This window comes from Scyliorhinus torazame, chromosome 22 (assembly GCF_047496885.1).
Source record: "Scyliorhinus torazame isolate Kashiwa2021f chromosome 22, sScyTor2.1, whole genome shotgun sequence".
NCBI lineage: Eukaryota > Metazoa > Chordata > Chondrichthyes > Carcharhiniformes > Scyliorhinidae > Scyliorhinus > Scyliorhinus torazame.
Genome location: NC_092728.1, coordinates 52,002,333 through 52,019,898, shown reverse-complemented (window position 1 = coordinate 52,019,898; position 17,566 = coordinate 52,002,333). Strand labels below are relative to the sequence as shown.

Below are 17,566 nucleotides of genomic sequence, written 5' to 3'. Positions count from 1 at the left end.
TTTGGAAAGAATTCTTGTCTAATTAGAAAAAAAGTCAACAATACAATACACGTTGCCCAATTCAAACTATGTGCAAGTAAAGCAAAAAACATTGCTTTTTGTGAAACATCACGTTTGCTGCCATTGCCCGTTTCCTCCATCACAACAGTAACTACGTTCCAAAGAACGTATTGCTTTTGGCTATGAAACACTTTGGAAGCCATGCAAAGCACTGTATAAATACAATACAGGGTGGTGAGTGTGTTACAGTTTACACTTTTTCATGCACATTGTAAACTGGAGCTATGGATAGTGATGGCAGAGGTTCCAACATCTTTCCGCCTGGCCAAGAATCACTCTTGCCCATACCGTCCGCCATTGGCATGATTCTGAAGGGTTTGCAGGTTGATAGCCAAACTGTTTGGCCAATGTTATGAAAACGCCTTCCTTGGGCAGCATGGTAGCATTGTGGATAGCACAATTGCTTCACAGCTCCAGGGTCCCAGGTTCGATTCCGGCTTGGGTCACTGTCTGTGCGGAGTCTGCACATCCTCCCCGTGTGTGCGTGGGTTTCCTCCGGGTGCTCCGGTTTCCTCCCACAGCCCAAAGATGTGCAGGTTAGGTGGATTGGCCATGTTAAATTGCCTTAGTGTCCAAAATTGCCCTTTAGTGTTGGGTGGGGTTGCTGGGTTATGGGGATAGGGTGGAGGTGTGGACCTTGGGTAGGGTGCTCTTTCCAAGAGCCGGTGCAGACTCGATGGGCCGAATGGCCTCCTTCTGCACTGTAAATTCTATGAAATCTATGGTCATGGCACGGGACCCAAAACCAGGCATTTCTGACTCAGGGGTAGGGATGCGATCCACTGAGTCACAAACCTCCCCCTTTAAACACAATGTATACAACACAATGAATACAGCACAGCACTTTTAACAAGAAAAATCTGTGTGGCTGATAGCTCTGTCACCAATAGCGGAGCACAATCGTTGCCGAGGAGGTTGAAGGATAAGTGGGCATCTGTGGAAAGAAGCCAACAGAACACTGCATGGCATGTGGTTCTAGCAGCAGTGTTAGTTGAGTTGGGATTATTTGCATTAGCCGCTTTATCAAGATCTCCAAAAGAGGCAGAACAATAAAAGACAATGTTGATTTTCCACATCGTCACAAATTACTTAAACAATACACATTGCAGTTGCATTATAATCATTCAGTCAGGTGACAAGACTGTTTGGAGGGTTTACAGAATGAAAAAGATAAGCTATTAGGTGCAAAAACGCAAAGTCATTTTCTTCGACGCGATTCTCAATTGAAGACACAAATAGGATTCCCTTGCTGAGAAAGTAATAACATTTTTAGTAAAATAATACACCATATATACTTCTAAATTTTGCTTTGCACACAGCACAGTTGTTCTATTGCAATTACATAAAATATACAGTCCAGAAAGAGACCATCAGCCCCACCAGTCCATGCTTATGTTCCACTTGAGTTTCCTTCCATTCCTTTTCATTTAACTCTCAGCGTAACTCTTGATTCTCTTCTCCACAATATACTTATCGGCTTGCCCTTAAATATATCCAAACTATTCTTCTCAATCGTTCCCTGCAGTGAGTTCCACATTATCAGCACTCATTGGCTAAAAAAGCCTCTTTGAATTCTTTATTTGCTTTCTTTGTGATAATCTTATATTGATGGACCCTAATTTTCTATAACAATAACTTAGATGAGATCAAATGTAATGTGACCAGCTTTACTGATGTTACAAAGCTGGATGGGAATGAGAGATGTGAGGAGGATACAAGATGGGAATGTAAGCTGAGGAGGATACAAAGAGGCTGGATACAGATGAGTTAAGTGAGTGGACAAGATGGAAAATTAAGAATAATATCGAGAAAAGTAATATTATTCAATCAGGATGATCCATAGTTAGTGTAAGGCTGATGGAGATTCCACTGTGCTATTCACTAGATTGATTCCAGAGATGAGGGGTTTGTCGTACGAGGAGAGATTGAACAGTTTGGATCTATACTCTCTAGAATTTAGAAGAATATGGGAAGATCAAATTGAGATATACAAGATGCTAAAAGGTATGGATAAAGTAGATGTGGAGCTGATGCTTCCTCCTGTAGGGCAATTTAAAATGAGAGGTCATCATATTAGAATAATAGGTAGCAAATCTAAAACAGATTTGAGGAAATAGTACTTCTCCCAAAGGGTTGTGAATCTGTGGAATTCGCTACCCCTTCGTACGGTGGATGCAGGGACAGTGAGTAAATTTTAGTTCACCATCAATTCCCAATTCTAAGGGTAGAATTTTAAGGATGGTGGGCAATCAGCACTCGCCATGAGCGTAGGAATGTAACGTGCTGTCACCGACTCTTGGATGTCCACTGCTATTTAATTGAGCATTGATTGGCTGTGGGTGGGACTTCCATCTACCCTTGTATTGGCTGACAGCTCTCCAATCTGGCCAGGCACAGCACCGCCTTGGCCAGAAGAATTACTCCAGTTCTCTGCCTGGAACAAAGTCTTGGGACCGTTGTAAAGGTAATTCCTGGGAATGCGAGGGTAGGGGATTCCCGGTGGGGGGTCAGGAGGTGGAGGGGGTAATTGCAGCACTGTGGGAGGGAGGTGGGGGAAGGGCCAGAGCTCCAAGATCCCAGATGGGAAGGCACCCCAACTCTGAGGGGGCCTTCAGAGTAAGGTGCACCCCCTCCCCCTTCTGCCCGAGATGGAGAAACGTTTTTCTCTCTGATTCCCACCCTAAAAATGGAATCATCCAAAGCAGGCCACTTCCAGTTGCAAAGTGTATCCTTAGTACCTCACCAGTGTCAAACTCATATTGTGTTTGGAAGCCTGAGATTGGAATGGAATCCACAGCAACTATACCAGTCACTGGGCCACAGCGGACAATGCAATATATATCGTACTCTATAGACAGACCTCATCTGAGGGAACGGTTGTAATTCAATTCGCTATAGCTTCATTGTTTCCCACTATTATATGAAGGTAATACTAAACGAACAGAAAACTGACAAAAGATTCTCTTTTAATTTTTTAAAAATTCATTCACCAGAATTTGTTGCCCACCGCCCATTGCCCTTGAACACCGTGGCTTGCAAGGCCATTTTAGAGGTCAATTAAGAGTCAACCACATTTCTGTGGGCCTGGGGTCAGTTGTAGGCCAGGCCAGGGAAGGATGGCCAATTTCCCTCCCTGAAGGACATCAATGAACCAGATGTACGTCAATGATCATTTAATGGTTACCATTGCTGAGGTTAGGTCCCAATTCCAGATTTATTAATTGAATTCAAATTCCAGCAGTTGCCATAGTGATATCACTAGTCCAATGGCATTGCCACTGTGCCATCATCTGCTCTGACAACTGTCTTGCGATCATTCCAATGGCCTTTCAAAGAAAGGGCTAGATGTTGCAGGAACTAGATACAAAACAATTTTTCTATCTCCCTGTTTTCTTAATTGCGCAACTGTTATTGTAACATTCAAGGACACCAAATGCGTTGATACTGAAGAAAATAAAGAATGTACATTCATACTGTGCCATCACAATCTCAGCGCGCACCATTGTGCCTTACTACCAATAATGTACTTTTTCAACTGTAATGAGCCAATTTGAGCACAGCAAACGCCCATAAACAATAATGAGATAAATGATCAAGTTTATATTGAAGTGGCTTGAGAGATAGATGTTGGTCATAGATGTTGGTCGGGATAAAGATTTGGGGAGGGGGGGGGGCAGATGGGGTGTCAGGTTAACAGCTCACCCCAAAGACAGAACATCTGGCAGTGGAGCACCCCAACAGTCTTGCACTGCAAGGCCACTCTGGATTACACACTCAAATCTCCTGAGTGGGGATTGAACCCACAACTTTCTGACTAAAGCACAAACGCAGCTGACGTGAGGTGCTAACCAAGTGAAACAAATCACAAACCGACTGAAGAATGCAAGTTCACGAGCAATTTAAACACGCATTCAATTGTCATAATGTGCATTGATCCTAGTTATGTACTCAGTTATCCTGCAGCGTATAGACTAATAGTGAACAAGCAAATTGACCACCAAATGCGCAAATAACTTCTCTCCCAATACTGTATGATCACAGATATTGTATTGATCTTGTCCAGTATTGTTGACTGCTGGGTTGGTGCATGCAGGCTGCGTTACTCCCTCATGTTTAATATAGATATTTCAGTCTGATTTATGCTGCCGTCAGTATCATGAACTAATTAAGCCAAAAAGCTCTTCTCTCTCCTCCCCTCACTGCTTCCGAGGTAAAATACTAAAATGCTTGGCATACATTATCCTGAGTCCAGGGCCCGTTGGCCATCAGCATGTACTACCTCCACACCCTGAAAAATACTTAGAAACTGCCCTTATCGGCAGGCCAGATTTTCTTCTCTGTGGAGAGGTAATGTGTTGATGCTGAGGGGAGATCTGTTAAAATGTGTCACCCACTTAACTCTGTTCTGCAAAAAGAGGTCTGGTCGTGACTGACCACTTCCCTTATAAAGCCTCAGCACATGACAGGGACTGGGTTAAAATGGTGAAGCCCAGGACAGGGCAAAGCTGCAGAATCCTGAGAGACACCTGTGACCCTATGTCACAGGTACAAGTCCAGTCCCTGCCCCATCACGGGGGGGGGGGGGGGGGAAGAGGCTGACACATGCCCGCACTTTTAACGTCAAGAAGGGGGGTAACTGGAATCACTTTGATGTTGTGAGTCAAGGATAATCAGGCAAAATAAAATAAACATTCTCAAGCTTCACATCGATCGAATGCGTGTTGAAGAAGTGCGTAGTAAAAGGCATCTCTCTCACTCTCTCTCGGTAAGCTGTGCCACAATGTAACTGCCATCTGCCTCTCTCAGGCCCAATAACCAGGAAGAAACTTCGGGACAATGCATGGACAATAACAAGTCCTGGGTCAGGATTTGAATGGAAACATTGATCTGGGAAGAGGTTGTCATAACAAATTCCCCCCCCGCCCGCCCGGGAGCTGAGAGCACCGCTATCACAACAATTAACATTTAAGCTGCCTGGTGGCCAGCCGCAGCAATGTGGAGGGAAGTCACTCACCGGACTCCGGCGTTTCAGGGTGATGTTCTTCCAGAGTAGGAGATGGAGCTGGTGGAGGAAGCCCATGGCTGCAGCCCGCCCGGCCGGCGGACACGGAAAGGTTACCGCTTCACACCCGGCGCCCTCTCGCTGACAGCGGCGTCTGGCCGGACCCGGAGCTGCACATCAGCAGCATCGCTGCCCCCCCTCCCTCCCCCTCCCCGGCGTCCCGCTTTACCTCGGGGACACAGACTCACGCAGAGACCCTGACACAGACCCTCACACACTCCCCGCCAGCACCCCTCCTCCGCGCCGCCGAAAGACAAAGGCAATCCCGGCTCCGCGGCAGCTGCAACCCGGCGCCAGCTGAGCGCGCCCCCGACCCGCTCTCTGTGCGCGCCCCCCGCCGCGCGCGCTCCCCCGGCCTCACTCTCCCCCGGCGCGCGCCCCCGCCACCGTGTCTCCGTTCGCGTCCCCGACGCGCGCGCCACCCCCTTTCTCTCCCTCTCGCTGTGTGCGTCCCCCCCCCCGCGCGCGCGCCCCGCGTACCCGCCGCGCGCTCGTGCACCACCCACTTATAAACAGGGCACGCGCGAGAAAGGCTCAGCAGGTCCGTCAGCATCAGTGGGTCCGGGGACAGAGTTTAGTTCACAGTCATAGTCCTGGGGCTTTTCTTCAGGTGTAATTATAAATGCCTGATGCTGGAATCTGAATCAAAAACAGAACATGCTGGACAATCTCTGCAGGACAGTCATCCAGACTCCAAACGTTAGCTCCCGTCTCTCTCTGCAGATGCTGGCAGACCAGCTGAGATTGTCTAGTATTTTCTGTGTCTGCATGTGTGTCATTATATATCAGTGCCATGTGTAAAGATGATGTGGAGATGCCGGCGTTGGACTGGGGTGAGCACAGTGAGAAGTCTTACAACACCAGGTTAAAGTCCAACAGGTTTGTTTCAATATCACTAGCTTTCACTCTGAAAGCTAGTGATATCGAAACAAACCTGTTGGACTTAAACCTGGTGTTGTAAGACTTTTTAATATGTAAAGATGTACAGAGAATGTGCATTTATATAGCATCTTTCACAGCCACTGCAAGTCCCAAAGTGCTTTCCAGCCAGTGAAGTACTTTGTGAAGTGTCACTGCTGTAATGTGGGAAAGACAGCAGCTAGTTTTCACACATGTTACAATCCCAGTTGTAAAGACAGACAGATTTAAAGAGTAACATGGATTACAAAGTACAGGTTAAGCTTCAATCACAAAGGCCCTTTTAAGCACACAAGATGATTGTGGTCAAATACACGCTCTGAACCCTAGTTAGATTCTGTGGACTTCGCCTCAGAATCCCCCAGATAATGATCATATGAGAGTTTCCAACTCTACTCCCAAAAAGACACTTTTTAAAATAGTTTCTCATTATGCTTTCCCTTCATGATTTATATTCTGAATTCTAGACCAGGTTTTCTAAATGACACCTTTAAACAAAACTTCAGCTCCAACTTTTAATGTACTTTATTCTTCAGCACCACATTTAACAGCAAATCCAGTCCGGGATTTCACACCAACCCCTTTAGAACTTCTTTGTCTTTACTATTGTGCAAACTGCTTGTAATTGCTTTAACTTTTAATTCCCAGACTGTATTAAAATGGTCTCGTATGTTTGTTTTATCTTTGAAGGCTATTGTCCCACTTTAAATCTGGTTCCTGCAATTGTCTCTTTAACTCCGAACACTTTGTTTACTCTACCTCCAATTCTTCTGAACAATACCTGGGTCTCTGTTAACTTAACTCCAAACTTCTTGAACACTTCTCTTAATTTCTCTAGTTCCCTTAACTTTGCACTTGTTTTCATAATCATTACTCCATGTTATGGTGTTTCTTCTAGCAAAGCTGAAACAGATATTCCCTCTCTAGCCTTCAAAAACTAACTGCTCCTAGCAGAGCTGCGAGAGCTGCCTTCTCTCTCACTACATATCTCCAACTGCCCCTAAATTCAACTAAAACTTAAAAGCTTCTCTACCTTACAAGGTCCCAGTTGTTAAGCAACACCGCATACCTCTGCTGGTCTATTTATTTACTCTTCACGCTGCAGCCCACTTTAAACACAATAGAAACACAGTTGGAACTTAACCAACCCCCATACATACAAACCTTTGTCCAGCATGAATCTAACTATAGACTTTGCCCTTCCAGGTAAGAAGCATTAAATTAAACCTACTTAAAGCAATACTTTATTTCTAATGTTCACCAATACAAATATAAATTCCTTAAAACTGCTTTTATTTTCCTAACACATGGAAACTTCCACAAACAGGATTTAGAATTTGATTTATTGTCGCATGTACCAAGGTACAGTGAAAAGTATTGTTCTGCACATAGTCCAGGCAGATCGTTCCATACATGAAAAACATAAGACAAATACACAATGGGAATACATAGACATCGGGTGAAGCATACAGAATACAGTGCTACAACTGTAGAGAAGATGCATAGAGAGATCAGTTCAGTCCTTAAGAGGGCTATTCAGGAGTCTGGCAACAACAGGGAAGAAACTGTTTTTGAGTCTGTTCGTGTTCTCAGACTTTTGTATCTTCTGCCCGATGTAAAAGGTTGGAAGAAAGAATAACCCGGGTGGGAGGGGTCTTTGATTATGCTGCCACTTTCCCAAGGCAGCGGGAGATGTAGACAGTCAATGGATGGGAAGAGGGTTTGCATGATGGACTGGCCTGTGTTCATGATTCTCTATAGTTTCTTATAGTCTTGGACCGAGCTGTTGCCATTCCAGGCTGTGAGGCAGCCAGATAGGATGTTTTCTATGGTGCATCTGTAGAAATCGGTAAGAGACAATGTGGACTTGCTGAATTTCCTTAATTTACTGAGGAACTATAATGCTGTCATGCTTTCTTGTCATAGCAGGTGGACCAGCACAGATTGTTGGTGATGTGTACACCTAGAAATTTGAAACTGACAACCATCGCCACGGTGGCACCATTGATGTAGACAGGGGTGTGTACGACACTTCACTTCCTGAAGTCAATGATCAGCTCCTTAATTTTGCTGACATTGGGGGAGAGATTATTGTCATTGCACCATGTCAAATGTAATAATGACCAGATCATCTGCTTTAGTGATCTCAATTAAGGAAAATATCGGCCAAGGCACCCAGGATACCTTCTCCTGCTCCTCTGGAAATAAAGCCGAGGGATCTTTTACATTAGCCTGAGAAAGCAGCCAGGCAGGTCCTTGGGATAATGTTTATCTAGAAGGCAACACGTCTGACTGTGCAGTACTCCCTCAGTCCTATGCTGGAGTGTCAGCTTTGATTTTGTGCTGGAATGGAACTTGAACTGGTAAATGTATGACTCAGAGGCAAGGGTGCTTCCATTTGAGTTGCAGATATATTTACAGTGTGTCTGTGTATATATGTGTGTGTGTGTTTGTATATGCATGTGTTTATATTTATAATATATATATGCCTGTCTTTACACCTATCTTGATTAACAAGGGAGTCAAATGGCCCACTCCTGCTCCTAATTTGTACATATGTCCATACCTACATATATGATTGTATGTGTGTATGTTTCTATAGATCTGCATGTGTGTGCAGATATATAAATATATGCACTAATTATTATGTGTATGAAGTCAAATTAGAATTGCAAACAATATTGCAACTATCCCACAGGTTGCTCCACTCCTGACCACATTAAACGCTGGAAATATGCTGAGGATTTGGCAACACATGTAAAGGCATATCAAGGTTTGGGTATTGAAGCTATGCTTCAGAATGGAGCTGAAATCAACCAAATTTCCTCCATTTCAATTAATGATGGGCAGCTGATTTGCTCAGTTTTTCAAGATTGTTTCTTTTTTTCTCTGATTTCTACCACTGGCAGTTTTGCTACTTATGGTCCCAGACCAGGCATGCTCTAATAACCTGTGCATGTGGCCACTGGAGCTGGCGTTGGGGCATTAGCACTGGTACCAGTGTGGGTGAGACAGTCGGGGGTGTAATACAATTGTTTAAATTGGGATTGGCACATTGCTACATTTGCCAGCCTTTCCAGCTGCTAAGCATCTATCTGAGCCTGTGGTAGCTGATGGACTGCCTCTTGAGAGAGTGGGAAACTTGAATCCATTGCGTTGAGTAGAAACACAGAAAGCAAGCTATTGCCTCTTTGGTCAACGGGCCATTCCTGACTTCTTCAGTTCTCTTCCCAAAGGCAGGTCCAAACCTCAATACCGTGATCTCCATCTAGGCTAGGGCATGGAGGGAGGTCCCAAATTCACCCCAGCCAGAACTTCTAATGAGTCCAAAATCCGTACTGTTTCTTGGAAGTCGCGTGTACCCCCTTCTAGTAGGCGCTGGCGGATGTAATTCGATTTTATGCCTGCGACATAAGCGTCCCGGATCAGCAACTGTGTGTGCTCGGCAGTCGATACCGCCTTACAACTGCAGTTCCGGCCGAGTACCCGCAATGAGCTTGCGATTCTCCGGGGCACTGTCGCCTCGTGGCAAGGAGATGCCTAGCATACACCTTGTTGACTCCCTTCCGCAACTTGGATGCCTACACCTCCGACTACGTGGCACCTTCGTGGACGTCGTGGGCACCGCAATCACCTGACCCAGGGGTGACGTCGTGGGCACTGCCATCACCCAACACGGGGGAGCCGCAAGCCTGTGCCGCGCAGCAACCTGCCAATCCCAGAGGCCCAAAATGCTACTTCTGTGGCCAGGGTAAGCACCCCAGGCAACGCTGCCCAGCGAGGAGCGTGATCTGCAAAGGGTGCGGTAAGAAGGGCCACTTCTCTAAAGTCTGCCAGGCCCGTCCTGTTTGTAAGCCCAGCAGCGCTGCGTGTAACATGTGGGGGCCGCCTTCTTCGACGCCACCCGCCACGTGCGACTCGTGGGGGCTGACATCTTTGCTGCCATCTTCAACGTCACCCGTGCGACCCGTGGGGGCCGCCATCTTCGACGCCATCTTCGACGCCACCCGCCACGTGCGACCCGCGGGGGCTGCCATCTTTCAATCGCCCCGCCGCCTCCCGGAGCCCCTGCTCATCCGATCGGCCCACCCACCTTCCGAAGATCGCCTCTGTAGCCATGTAAAATGGCTGACTCCCAATTAGAATGGCCAAACCCCGATTTAAAATGGCGAACGGAAGAGGCTGATGGGAAAATCAGCCAACAGGACTCAAACAGACAGCTGCAGGTAAAACAGTGTATTCGCCTCTGGAGAAGCCAGACCGAATCGATACCTGCAGCCATCAACATGACAACGCCCCAGCCATCTGCATATTAATCAGCAATCCCTGGGAACAATTGATACAGAATAGACACACAAAGCCGGCCCAGGCCTTTCAGCGCCAGCAGGAGCTGACACAAAGAAAGGTAAACAACCACCCCTCGATCAAGGAATCGCTCCAGTATTGGAGAATATCGAACCAAGTGATTGGGACCAAGTCCAATCACTTGGAACCAGGTACAAGGTCCACCCGAGAGGTGGGAAGCCCTTGGGGACTATAAGAATAGGGGCCAAGTTCAACTCAGCCCTTCTTCTCCTCTCCGCACCCTTCGGGACCCTTCTGCAAGAGAACGTAAGTTTAACTCCAACGATCGCTACCAGATAGGCACTCCTGACTATCGACTTCAGGGCCCTCCAGGGCTCTGAAATTCAACACTCCTCTGTCGAAAAGGAAGCCCAAGCCATTGTGGAAGCTGTGCGACATTGGAGGCATTACCTGGCCGGCAGATGATTCACTCTTCTCACTGACTAACGGTCGGTTGCCTTCATGTTCAATAACACACAGAGGGGGAAAATCAAGAATGACAAGATCCTAAGATGGAGGATCGAACTCTCCACCTATAATTATGATATCTTGTATCGACCTGGGAAGCTCAATGAGCCCCCGGGTGCCCTATCCCGCGGTACATGTGTCAGCGCACAAGTAGACCAACTTTAGGCCCTCCACAATGACCTCTGTCACCCAGGGGTCACCCGGTTCTTCCACTTCAGCAAGGCCTGCAACCTGCCTTACTCCATCGAGGACGTCAGGACCATGACCAGGGACTGCCAGGTCTGCGTGGAGTGCAAACCGCACTTCTATCGGCCAGACAGTGCACAGCTGGTAAAGGCCTCCTGCCCCTTTGAGCGCCTCAGCGTCGATTTCAAAGGGCCCCTCCCATCCACTGACCATAACGTGTACTTTCTCAACATCATTGATGAGTAACTCACGTTTCCCTTTTGCCATCCCGCATCCTGACATGACCTCTGCCACAGTCATCAAGGCCCTGCACGGCCTCTTCACCTTGTTCGGTTTCCCCACTTACATCCATAGCGATCGGGGTTCCTCCTTCTTGAGTGATGAGCTGCGTCAGTTCCTACTTAGCAAGGGCATCGCCTCAAGCAGGACTACCAGCTACAACCCTCGGGGAAACGGACAGGTGGAGAGGGAGAACGCGACGGTCTGGAAGGCCGTCCTTCTTGCCCTACGGCCTAGAAGTCTCCCTGTCTCCCGCTGGCAGGAGGTCCTTCCTGATGCTCTCCACTCCATCCGGTCGCTCCTGTGTACCGCCACCAATGCGACCCCTCATGAGAGGATGTTTGTTGTCCCCAGGAAGTCCACCTCAGGGGTCTCGCTCCCATCCTGGCTGACGGTCCCAGGGCCCGTCCTCCTCCGGAAGCATGCGAGGAGCCATAAGTCGGATCCACTGGTTGAAAAGGTCCTTCTCCTCCATGCTAACCCCCAATATGCCTACGTGGCACCATGATGGGCTGGAGGACACAGTCTCCCTTCGGGATCTGGCACCCGCAGGTGCCCCAGCGACCATCACCACTACTCCCAACCCTACACCGTCTCCCCCCATTGCAACTCATCTACTACGAGATGCAGAAGACGACACGCTCCTGGACACGCAGGCCTCAACACCTCATCCGACATCAATATCCACACCACAGCCGGGACTGAGGTGGTCAGAGCGGAAAGTCAAAGCCCCTGACAGACTCGATCTATAACTCAACCCGTCCACTTCACCCCCGCCGGACTCTTTTTTTAACAGGGGGTGAATGTGGTAAACCACTGTATTGTATTGTATTGTACTGTTGTATTGTTACATGCCTGGGCATGTCCCTGCTGGCTCCGCCTGTGGCTCCTCCCCTCGGGCTCATGTATAAAGGTGGCCAACCTCCAGCCCTGCCCTCATTCTGGGACCGGCTGCCAGCAGGTGTCTTTAAGCTGATTAAAGCCACAGGTTCTCTCCCGACTCCTCGTCTGTCGTCAATTGGCGGTACATCAATTTTCTATGGTACATTAATAGAAATTGGTAAGAGTCGTTCATAGAATCATAGAATTTACAGTGCAGAAAGAGGCCATTTGGCCCATTGAGTCTGCACAGGCCCTTGGAAAGAGCACCCTACCTAAGCCCACGCCTCCACCCCCTCCCCGTAACCCGGCCTAACCTTTTGGACATTCTGGGGCAATTTAGCATGGCCAATCACTTAACCTGCACAACTTTGGACTGTGGGAGGAAACCTGAGCACCCGGCAGAAACCCACACAGACTCGGGGAGAAAGTGCAAAGTCCACACAGACAGTCACCCAAGGCCGGAATTGAACCCGAGACCCTGGAGTTGTGAGGCATGAGTGCTAACCACTGCATCACCGCATCGCCCATTTAAAAAAATGTATTTGCTTTTTTTTAGTATATTTTATTAAACTTCATTCTGTTGATAAATTATTTACAATGTAGGACAGACCAACAACATATCAAAATCTAAAGAATTTCACCTGTGATTAAAATCTTTGTTCAATCCTGTCACCTTGTTTCAATAACTGTGCCAGGTTTGCACAATAGTTGTCTGACATGTGATGGGTGGACATGGCTGCAGGCTCATTCTGCTTGTTCACACTTACAGCCAATGAGCTTACTATAGAAGAGCCCATTGCATCTCCTATAGCTCCTTCCCATTTGCAGCATGGCAGCTCTGAATTCACATCATCGTAAGTAGTAATCAATGACTGCAGAAAAGGCAGCAAAGCCACCACATCGAATGGCCCTGCCTTTAGACCAGCACAGAAACTGATTGGCACAGCCACTGAGTACACTGTTAGTCAGAGTAGGAATGACAGGAGAGCCAGGATGAATGCGTGGCTTGAGAGATGGTGCAGGAGGGAAGGATTCAGATTATTGGGAAATTGGAACTGGTTCTGGGGGAGGTGGGACCATTCCAAATTGGACGGTCTACACCTGGGCAGGACTGGAACCAATGTCCTGTGGGGGTTGTTTGCCAGCACTGTTGGGGAGGGTTTAAACTAATGTGGCAGGGGAATGGGAACCAATGCAGGAAGTCGGAGGGTAGTAAAGAGTAGATAGAAACAAAAGTCAGTAAAGAGAAAAGTGGAAGGCAGAGAAACAGATTGAATTGCGTTTATTTCAATGCACGAGGCAAATAACGGGCAAGGCAGATGAACTCAGAGCATGGCTAGGAACATGGGACTGGGATATTATAGCTATGACTGAAACTTGGCTAAAGGAGGGGCAGGACTGGCAGCTCAATGTTCCGGGTACAGATGAAATAAAATGAAATGAAATGAAATGAGATGCTATAGGAAAGATAGAACAGGAGGTAAGAGAGGAGGGGGAGATGCGTTTTTGATTAGGGACAGTATCGGCAGTACAGAGAAAGGATATATCCGATAGTTCGCCCACTGAGTCTACATGGACTGTACTATAGGCCCCCAAATAGTCAGCAGGATATTGAGGAGCAAATATGTAAAGAGATTACAGATAGCTGCCAGAAAAATAGGGTGGTAATAGTTGGGGACTTTAACTTTCCCAGCATTAATTGGGACAACCATCGCACTCGGGGTTTGGATGGAGAGAAATTGGTCAAGTGTATTCAGGAAGAATTCCTCATTCAATATGTGGATGGCCTGACCAGAGAGGGGGCAAAACTTGACCTCATCTTGGGGAATAAGGATGGGCAGGTGACAGAAGTGTTAGTGAGGGATCATTTTGGGACCAGTGACCATAATTCCATTAGTTTTAAGATAGCCATGGAGAATGATAGTTCTGGCCCAAAAGTTAAAAATTTTAATTGGGGCAAGGACAATTTCGAAGGTATTAGGCGGGAACTTTCAAAAGTTGATTGGGGGTGCCTATTTAAAGGCAAGGGGACAGCTGGTAAGTGGGAATCTTTCGAAAAGGTGTTAACTTGGGTTCAGGGGGAGCACATCCCTCTTAGAGTGAAGGGTAAGGCTGGTAGAAGGAGGAAACCTTGGATGACTCGGAATATTGAGGCCATGGGCAAAAGGAAGAAGGAAGCATATGACATGCATAGGCAGCTGGGATCAAATGGATCCCTTGAAGAGTATAGGGCTTGTCAGAATAGAGTTAAGAGAGAAATCAGGAGGGCAAAAAGGGGACATAAGATTGTCTTGGCAGATAAGGCAAAGGAAAATCCAAATCTTTTACAGATACATAAAGGGTAAAAGGGTGACTAGGGAGAGGGTAGGGCCTCTTTAGGATAAACAAGGTCATCTATTTGCAGATGCACAAGGGATGGGAGAGGTCCTAAATGAATATTTCTTGTCAGTATTTACTGTTGAGAAAGGCACGAATGTTGGGGAAATTGGGGAAATAAAGAGTGATGTCTTGAGGAGTGTACATATTACAGAGAAGGAGGTGCTGGAGGTATTAAAGCACATCAAGATAGATAAATCCCCAGGACCTGGTGAAATGTACCCTGGATGTTGTGGGAGGCTAGGGGGGAAATTGTCAGCCCCCTAGCTGAGATATTTAAATTATCAACAGCCAAAGGAGAGGTGCCTGAAGATTGGAGGGTAGCAAATGTTGTGCCCTTGTTTAAGAAAGGCTGTAGGGATAAGCCTGAGAACTACAGACCGGTGAGCCTTACTTCTGTAGTGGGTAAATTGTTAGAAGGCATTCTGAGGGACAGGATCTACAAGCATTTAGGCATTTAGACAGGCAAGGGCTAATTAGGGAAAGTCACCATGGCTTTGTAAGAGGAAAATCATGTCTCACCAATTTGATTGAGTTTTTTGGAGGGGTAACTGACATGTTATTCACCCTGGGGTAACACGGACTGCAACTGGATGCAGTTGTACTGTAAAGTAGACACCAAACTTAGACGTTAGTTCAATACGTTTTATTGAACTTCTGGAGCAGTGCACACAGCTTGCTGTGGGTTGACACTTTACTAATCTAAGTGTGCTAACTATAACTAACTAGACCAGACTAGCTCTGAGCCACGTGTAGACGGTGCTAACTGATATATACACCCTGACTGTCGCTACAGTTGTCACCAGTGGAAAGAGGCAGAGTGCTGATGCCTCGTGTGTTTTATAGTGGGAAACCCCCCTCTAGTGTTCTTCCTGGTGATTGGTTATGTTCTGTCCTGTGTGTTGATTGGCTGTACTGAGTGTCTGTCACTGCCTGTCTGTGTCTCATTATGTGCATGAGTGCGTATCATGACATACCCCTTATTTAAAAAAAAAAATTATCGGTTGCTTAAAGCATATGCGACTGTATGACTATTTACATTAAATGGCGAGTGAATGAATATGTACATGAAAGGTGTCTAGCGTGCAGATACAGAACAATATTTACAAGATAAATGTCTATAAGACCAATCTTTGGGGCTGGTGTTGGATCCTTGTCGACCGCCTGAGAGGTGGAGGTGGGGACGACGGCGTCTTGACAGGCGGGATTGCTGCCAGATTGGTGGCCTCGTGGTGCGAGGTATCCGGATGCGGCATAACAACATCTGGAAAGGTGAGATTTGGTGGTCGGCAGGCAAGTTTGCGTAGTGCCCTTCTGTTGCGCCTGACAATGGAGCCATCAGCCATACGAACCACAAACGATCTGGGAGCAGCCTGTCGAACAACAACAGCTGGGGCTGACCAGCCTCCATCAGGTAGCTTGATGCGAACAGCATCTTCCGGAGAGTGCACAGGCAAATCAGTGGCATGAGCATCGTTCGTCAGCTTTTGCCGGTTCCTGAGTTGCTGCACCTTTTGCAGCATTGAGAGGTGATCCAGGACTGGTAAGTGTATGTCCAGAACAGTCGACCGCGGGTCTCTATTCATGAGGAGTTGTGCCGGAGACATACCGGTGGACAGAGGGGTTGCCCTGTATGCCAACAGCGCAAGGTTGAAGTCAGAAGCAGAGTCCGCAGCCTTGCAGAGCAGTTGCTTCACTATATGGACCCCTGTCTCGACCTTCCCGTTGGACTGCGGGTAGTGTGGGCTTGAGGTAATGTGTTTGAATTGGTACGACTTGGCAAAATTACACCACTCTTGGCTGTGGAAGCAGGGACCATTGTCACTCATGACAGTGAGTGGAATACCATGCCTGGCAAATGTCTCCTTGCAGGCCTTGATGACTGTCCTTGATGTGAGGTCTGACAGCTTCACAACTTCCGGGTAACTTGAGAAGTAATCTATGATGAGCACATAATCATGCCCATTGGCGTGAAAAAGGTCGATTCCCACCTTGGACCACGGAGAGGTCACGATCTCGTGTTGCTGGAGTGTTTCTTTCGCCTGAGCGGGCTGGAAACGCTGGCAGGTCGCACAATTGAGGACCATGTTGGATATGTCCTGGTTGATTCCAGGCCAATAGACAGCCTGCCGGGCCCTGCACCTACACTTTTCGACACCAAGATTTCCCTCGTGGATTTGTTTGAGCACTAAGCTCTGCAGGCTACGAGGAATAACAATACGATCTAGCTTGAGAAGGATCCTCTCGACGACTATCAGGTCGTCCTTGACATTAAAGAACTGAAGGCATTGCCCTTTTTGCCAACCATTTGTGAGGTGGTGCATTACACGCTGCAGAAGAGAGTCCTTGGCAGTCTCTTCTCGAATGTTGATCACTCTTTCATCTGAGGCCGGGAGGTTGCTGGCACACAGCTGCACCTGTGCCTCAATCTGGCGGATGAGATCAACCTGTTCACAGGGCAAGGTGATGGAGCGGGACAGGGCATCCGCAATTATTAGTTCCTTGCCTGGTGAGTCGAAGGAGAATGCGCTGAAGCCTGGGCGTCCTGTCATTCAAGTCCTTATGAATGATATGGACCAAGTGTCTGTGGTCAGTCTCCACTGTGAAGGTTGGTAGACCGTAGACGTAATCATGGAACTTTACAATGCGGTTAGGAGGCCCAGGCACTCTTTTTCTATCTGGGCATACCTCTGTTCAGTAGGAGTCATGGCCCTGGATGCATAAGCCACTGGAGCCCAGGACGCGGAGTCATCCTTCAGGAGGAGCACCTCACCAATGCCGTCCTGGCTTGCGTCCGTGGAGATTTTTGTCTCCCTGTCCGGGTCAAAAAACGCTAGTACCAGAGCAGTGGTGAGCTCGAGCCACTCTGCTTGATGTGTGGGTAGCCACTGGAATGCAGTGGACTTCTTCTCCAGATGCCTGAGAGCCGTGGTGTGTGATGCCAGGTTGGGAATGAACTTTCTCAAGAAGTTTACCATACCGAGGAAGGAA

General features: G+C 47.5%; 1 protein-coding gene across 2 annotated transcripts in view; it reads right to left on the bottom strand.

Moving 5' to 3' along the window:
* The window catches only part of abca2 (ATP-binding cassette, sub-family A (ABC1), member 2), a 739,176-nt gene extending 733,805 nt beyond the window's left edge, over positions 1–5,371 (bottom strand). For both annotated transcript variants that reach the window (XM_072488215.1, XM_072488216.1), the window contains exon 1: positions 5,075–5,371. In XM_072488215.1, the coding sequence (XP_072344316.1) occupies positions 5,075–5,140 (66 nt within the window). In that variant the 5' untranslated portion in view covers positions 5,141–5,371. The remainder of the gene's footprint in view (positions 1–5,074) is intronic.
* Positions 5,372–17,566: the final 12,195 nt, after the last annotated feature.